General features: G+C 40.8%; 1 protein-coding gene across 15 annotated transcripts in view; it reads right to left on the bottom strand.

The window, feature by feature from the left end:
* Positions 1-7,421, bottom strand: part of ptk2aa (protein tyrosine kinase 2aa) — a 50,767-nt gene that overhangs the window by 36,656 nt on the left and 6,690 nt on the right. For 14 of the 15 annotated variants that reach the window (XM_031866353.1, XM_031866348.1, XM_031866349.1 and 11 more), the window contains exon 2: positions 2,564-2,590. Coding sequence is in view for 13 of the 15 variants with exons in the window: in XM_031866348.1 (XP_031722208.1) it covers positions 2,564-2,590 (27 nt within the window). In the remaining 2 variants the exon portion in view is untranslated. The other variant, XM_031866354.1, reaches the window with a different exon arrangement.

The raw sequence follows: 7,421 nt of genomic DNA, 5'->3' as shown, positions 1-7,421 counted from the left end.
GGGGGCTCTCAGAGTGCTGCCCTGAAGGCTCATCTCGAGTGGCACCGATCACTGCGAGCGTTGCTGCTGACCAGATGCCCGCCTCCATCACTCAAATGGACATTTATATGGCCGAACGTATTAACTGAACAGACCTCCATGAGTTACTGAGCACACACACGTGTGTGTGTGTGTGTGTGTGTGTCCTATAATTTGTGCTCAATCTCAGGCATTGGCCATTGTTATGAAAATCTGGTAGGGGCAAGGGGGTTTTAGTAGGGTGGGCGTGCATGCGTGTGTGTGTGTGTACTATTGAAAGCCTTTTGTCGGTGGGCCGGATGTCGCCATGAATGGGAAGCGCTCTTTAGGGACTGTACCAAATCCTCTCTCTCTCTCTCTGTGTTTATGAACACATCATTGTTTTAGCAGGGGAGGGAAACACAACACCATCTACTGAATGCAAAATTCAAAGGTGCAGGTAAACCTCAGAGCTGTAATAGCTACTTTGATGTCTACTTGCATACGTGTTATCAGACCAATCGATGTGTTCCCTCTTGTGCCTTAAAGTGAAATTTCAAAGGCTGTTTGAATTACAAACGTATTTAACTCATAAATTAAAACTTGTAATCCACTTCACTCTTAATTCTACGAGATGACTCTTTTGCTGCTTACCCTGAACTACATGGAACAATAACACTGTTTTCATACCTGCATGTTAACGTCCCTTTAACTACTCAGTGTCAGTTTTACAGCCCCCCCTCCCTATTGATTTGTAATAGTGTAATGAGGTTGTAATTAAGTTTATTTGTTCTTAAAATGGACAGTTTACTGTATCAAATGTATTTTTAAACTAACTGCTGAGCCACATAATGTTCTAAACAAGCAGCACAGATGGATGAGCCTTTATGTTGTTGTTTTATGTGTATTTTTGTTTTTACTGTTTATTTATGGTGCGCTATGTCTTGATGTACTGGTTTCATATTAAAAACATTGTCTTATAAATAAAATAAATAGCTAAATGAGTGGTCCAATGAAAAGGTAATGCCCTACTGATGAAGACCCCACACCTGAAAGACGTCACCGAAGGCATGAAGGAACAAAAGAGTCTTTTAATTCGGCTCACAAAACCACCGGTACACACATTGGACATACCTTTAAAACATCCTGAACAACTTTGCTTCTGTACAGACTATTCCATTGTTATCCTCTCGCTTCCTCACAGCTGAGCACTAATGGGAACTGCAGGACACTGGAAACTGAATTCCTCCACCGGCCAGCGAGGCCTTTCTTCAGTGCCTGATGACACATACATATGCTTCTCTGCTTATTTAATGTCAGTAAAACAAAAAGGGAAAAAAAAAATATATATATATATATATATATATATATATACCCTCAGGTTATTAAGAATTATTAAACTTTGACTTTCAGCTATCTTCACAGAGCATATTTAGTCTCTGGTATCGACAGTGTGAAGATTAGTCACACAGTCCCACTAACACAATGTTCACACTCCCTCACCCGTCTGCACTAATTACACCAACACACCCACACTCAGATAGATATGCCCACTCTGCGTGTGTTTTCTAGCTTGTTTAATAGTCTCGCACACACACATGCACACACACACACACACACACACACACACACACACACACACACACAAAATGACTATTAGCGTATCTTCTTCGCACAAACAATAAAACAACACATGCACCTATTTTCATGACACACATGTGTAGTCTGTAAGCTTCCCTCCATTGATTGGCACCTGATTGGCAGCACCTGTGGGTACCAGAAGCTCAAAACAAGCGTCAATAGCAACAGCGGAATAAGCTGTTTGGTATTGGTAGAGAAGATTTGGCAAATTTTTCATGGGCAACCCACATACTCAGCTCTGCTGCTCATCCCACAAATGCATGTTCCTTACAAATGTGGCACCGTTTAAAAGGGAAATAAACAGGCTTTCCAAAGGTATAAAGATGTATTGCCAAGAAGCATTGTTACAATGAAGAAATAATCTACCAAACACTAATGTCCTTACTTTTTGTGCTAAATTGATATGGAGTAATCATATAATCATGACACGTAATCCCTTCCAGGAAATAAAATAATACTGAAATGAAACTTTCTCATCTTCAATGAAAAATAAAAACTTACCTCAAGGTCCACTTACGAGTCTTTTCCATTCCTGGAGAATTCAACTGCATCTCATTGTATTCACACTTTAAAGTAGGCTCAGCCGTCATGACATTGTCTTAGTTGTCATCACGTGAAACTTGAAACAAAGGTCGAATGATGGCAACCGAGCCAATTACAATGGAGCAAACTTTAATCCTCTGCTGAAGACATGGTTGAAAGCTCCAGAAACAGAGAAGGCTAGTAAGCGGTCGGTGATTGATTTATCAAACTATTCCCACGGTCACTGAATGGCGTTTCACACTAATACTCCTCATTTGTTTCCCTTTAAGGAGCCTTTGCGGTGACCTGACCGCACAACAAACTCTGAATCGGTGAAAGAAGCTTCTGAGTGACCATCGGTGCTCCAGCAGGAGTGAACAAAACACGAGGGTGAGCGGCTCACCTGTGTAGTAGACAATCCTGGTGATATCTGAAAGACAAACACAGAGATAACGTAGAGTTAGCGGGTGAGTTTAGTTATGAGCCATTGAATAAAGAAAAGCCTTCGCCCTCACTCTGCATCAATGCGTTCATCGTTATTTTGCAGAAGGAACATTGCACTGTATGTACTCAATGCCACATATTTTATGATGACGATGCATACTGCATTGGAGGATGTGAAGAGAACAATTGTTTTTACACAAAGTTGGATGTTAAAATGCTAAATACTACACAAAATGCCCATCTGATTGTAAGCTGAGAGTAAAAGTCTTGTCCTGTATGTTTGTTTTATGTGTTTTTGTGCATCTTGTTTGAAATACTCTATTGCTGCCTTCTTGGTTCTCATGGAAAAAGAGATTTTCTAATTTGAATGGGACTTACCTGGAAATAAAAAACTCCTGCTCTTAATATTAAGTCGCTCGGTAGACTACACTACATCGATACTACAGCTCCCAGACTCCCACAGGAAGCCTGGGAGAAGCATTTTGAGAACTTGACACTCAGACCCAGTTAGAGCGGCGATATGTCTGTGTGCAGGAAGAGGTCAGGAGGATAAGTGCCTAAGTGCCTAGACACCCGGATATACACACAAATACTGGGTGAGCACGCACACACACACATGCACACACACCGGGTGAAATGACCGGAGTTGTCAACAAAAATTATTTAACGGTAATAAACCCACATCCCAAAAGGAAATACCAGAAAGGTGACTCATACTGTGTGAATTATCGATAAACCCTTTGTAACATGAAACCAGGACACTACAGTTAGAGTGTGCGTGTGTGAGATTCAAATACAGTAGAAAGGTTCTTACGACATACTTGTCGGGAAGTCACAATGCAAGTAGAGCCAGCCTGCTGCCCCACAAAATATGCTGGCTTTCATAAGACTTTTCAAGCACGATAATTTCCTCTCATGTCATGCTGCCATAGATCATCCTTTTGAGGATTATGTCAAAAACAACCATATATGACCAATAAATGACTAAACCACACCCTAAACATGTAAGATGAACCGAGATAAACAGATCTGGAGCTGCTTAAGACTCAAAGTGTCTATAATGACATCTACAGTCGACAGATCTACAGTCGACAGATCTACAGTCGACAGATCTGAACCCTGCACCCCCCCCCCCATCTGTCCCATGGCTGCTCTCGCTGACTATCTTTCCATCTCTCTTGTAAGCGTTAATGTAGGCTAAGTGCTACGTAGCCTGGCATCTTCAGCCTATCTGTTGTTACAGTCTAGACTAAAAGCCGAAGGAGACTGTAACGTTTACACGTCTGAGAAACAAAGATTAGCATCTGAAGAGCTGGGGGGAAAAACATTGTCGTCTTTATATAAATAATTAGTCAAAACACTTTGTGTTTCATCATTAGTTACACGGTGTTGGAAAGAAATGTTAACTTTAGCTTGCTCTGTGATTTTTCTCTTTATAGCACATCCCGCAGGAGTGCTAGCAAGGTGCTAATTACATACCAATCTGTTTAACAGTCTCCACTGCACAAATATCAAAGAGGTCCATGAGTGTGTGTGTGTGTGTGTGTCTCTCACACACGCACGCACACACACATACACACAAAACACCTGCTCTTCAAGCTGTCCTCAGGACCAGACACACAGGAGGAGAGCAGGTATGTATCTCTCAGATCTACGGAGTAGTACCGCACAACGTAACGTGTTGTTGAAGGTACATCGTGAATAATGCCCGTTCAGTAACTCCAACCATCCTACTGTGGCTTTGTAACCTAAACAAGCTACTGTGGAGGAGTAAAAGAAAAACACAGAAGAGATCAGGCGGCGCAAAAATAGTTAGTTTCATGCCAAAAAACTAACAGTTCCCCTTCAGAACGATAGCTCTGTTAGCTGGAAAAGAATTGCGAAACAAATTTGGATAGTTCAATCTGCATTTTATTTTATTCTTTGTATTTTGCATTTGTTTAAGACTTGTTGGCACTTTACTGTCCCTGTCAACTAACTGCCATCTCACCCACATATCTACACACAGACGGTTGGAAGTCTCCATGTCTGCGAGCTGTGTATAATTGTACGTTAATCACAGGTTTATTGGTCACTGTAATTAGACAGAATAATCAAGAGAGAGTCTGCTATGCAATGATGTCTAAAACGCTGGTCCCACATCAGTAGTTACATTCAGATTCAGTTTGAGGTCAGAGAGTCAGACGTGTTCCTTTGCTGCAGCTAGAGATGGAAACGTTTACTAATCAAAGACATTATCCTCTTAAACTGAGAGATTCAAAAGACAGTTTTTGTCTTGCATTTCACATTAATATTAAAAAACAAGAGAAGGAAAAGATGAGCACAGTAGAAGAACAAATTCCCATCATCTTAATGAAATTTTAACATCACAACCAGATGATTTTCAAGATATATATTTTAGTGGGAGCTTCCATTATATCTGGATATCTGTATCCAAAATCCCTTGTTCATGTCCAGACGTTCTAGATTCACGTTGTGTTGCTCTGGATATTCGTGTTAAATAGAAAGGCTGAAGCAGCTGATGACGGCTGACAACAGCGTCCGTGTTCGGTAGATGGAGATAAAAGTTCAAGAGAGAAATTTAACAAAACTGTTTCTTTGCAGCTCAATGCAACAGTGACAAGATCAACCCGACTGGGGAGGAACAGATCCCGAATGAAACACTTCTCCTGCAAGAATCAACTGAATTAACCCGATGAGAGCAGTCAGCTGCTCTGCCTCGTTGCTCTGTGTCTAATGGTTAAAGCTGAGTTGGCACACGCCGGTGCGTGTGCGTGTGTGTGTGACCCTATGGACAATGGGGCGTTACTGGAGCGTGCAGTCTTAATGACGCAACACCGTAACCCCTGAGGCGCCAATCACACCTGCCAGTCACACTAACACACAAATTCATAGAATCACACACACACGGGAATTTTTTTTTGTCCTTGAAAATATATTTTGCAGAGACATGTTTTGAGGACAGTTGTGACTTTGAAAGTGACATAATGTGTTTAATAACTCTATATTATGGATGACAAATCAGTGTTTTCATAACTCGATTTAGCGCTTGTGCATTTTCTCAATTGTTACATTCAGATAAACGTCGAGCAATTATTCAAAACCCATCACACAAACGTCGAGCAATTATTCAAAACCCATCACACAAACACCATAAAAAATATATATACTGCGTGTACACACACACACACACACACACACACACACACACACACACACACACACACACACACCGATGATGCATACTCCAGATAAATCCTACACGCTTGCAACATAATAAGGTCACGTGAACGCATGACTGCTCATACACATTTATCTGCAAAAGCACACACACACACACACACACATTCACTCAAGTGTGTGTAGTTCAGGTGCAGTGATAAAGCTAACAGGCCAACTGGAGCGGCACGCATGTGAATGTATCACACCAGACCAGACACACTGTGCATAATGCATCACAACAGATCGAGGACAAGTGAACTGGTGAGTATAAGCTCTTAATGTATTTTCTTTTTCAAATTATACCAGTATGTTTTGTTTTTTTAAATAAATCAAAACACATCCGACATTAATGACCGACTCATTTGCAGTCCCTGTTGTGGGTTTCAGCATATATTTACACGTGCATCGAAAATGGAACATTAAAAATTGAATTCCTGTTTCATTTTGTATGAGAGCAAACACTAGGGGACTGGTTTACATGCCTAATAAATGAATACCCAATCCTGATTGGCCGATGAAAGCAAACCATGACTGACTCAGCTCTACGCTCGTGCTAATATATGTATAATTAACTATGATCAAATGGGTTATAATTCTTCCTATTGTCAAGTTCTTTCATCATATTTATTTTTGTGGAGTTTTTCCATGTCAGAAACAAACACCACGTATCTATATCGTATTATATAAACTATTAATATTGCAATTAGGGATATTGGGATTATATACCGTAAGTCACGGTTTCATAACCATAACCATTTGATGTCTCTGGTGTCCTGATTCCTGCAGTGAGACACGTTGTTTGTGTGAGCATTGAATTCCCCTCTTGCGTAAAGTGTGTGTGTGTGTGTGTGTGTGTGCCGGTTTGTGTTGTGTGTTTGAGAGGCTTCCCACTCACCTAAAGCTTTGCTGTAAACAGCCTTATATCTGCCAAAAAGGGCCTTAAATCAGCATGTGGGAGAATTTTGGTGATGATGACCAGGGAGTCATGTGACCCGCGGACCCAGAACGTAGTTTAACTATCAGAGTGTGAAAAAAAGTTTCACTGCCCATCCTCATCTCACTATACCCAGCAACAATATGCGATGTGAAGATGGTTATGAATTCTTTCGAGTTGCTCGTCTTATAATGATGCTTCGGGTCTGATATGGAGGTTCCATTGAGTTACACTGTGGTGCGTTCAAGCTCCATTCAGTAAAAATAACTATTGGACTAAAGTACATTTTAATGTTATCATGATATGTTCATTTGTATTCTTGTAAAATGTAGTTTGTGTAGGTGTCTGTGTGTGTGTGTGGGGCGATGCTTCTTGTTTAGCAAATTCCCATCAATTATGAACCAAGATGGAAAAATTAAAACATAATGAAATATAGATGATTTAACCCAGAAACAAAACCCCACAGAGGGATTGTCACTTCATGCCAACATTTACACACACAGATCACTGAAACACACACCAACACAAGGAGCCACTCTACAGAAGGATGCACACGTGTATGCAAACACAACCCACTAATTTGACACACATATCATCTCACACACACTGCTTCCCACACACACACACACACACACACACACACACACACACACACACACAC

This window comes from Anarrhichthys ocellatus, unplaced genomic scaffold (genome assembly GCF_004355925.1).
Source record: "Anarrhichthys ocellatus isolate YVR2014 unplaced genomic scaffold, GSC_Weel_1.0 scaffold35, whole genome shotgun sequence".
In the NCBI taxonomy this organism is placed as follows: domain Eukaryota; kingdom Metazoa; phylum Chordata; class Actinopteri; order Perciformes; family Anarhichadidae; genus Anarrhichthys; species Anarrhichthys ocellatus.
Note: the sequence above shows the minus strand (reverse complement) of the source record. Positions and strands in the feature narration are given on the sequence as shown.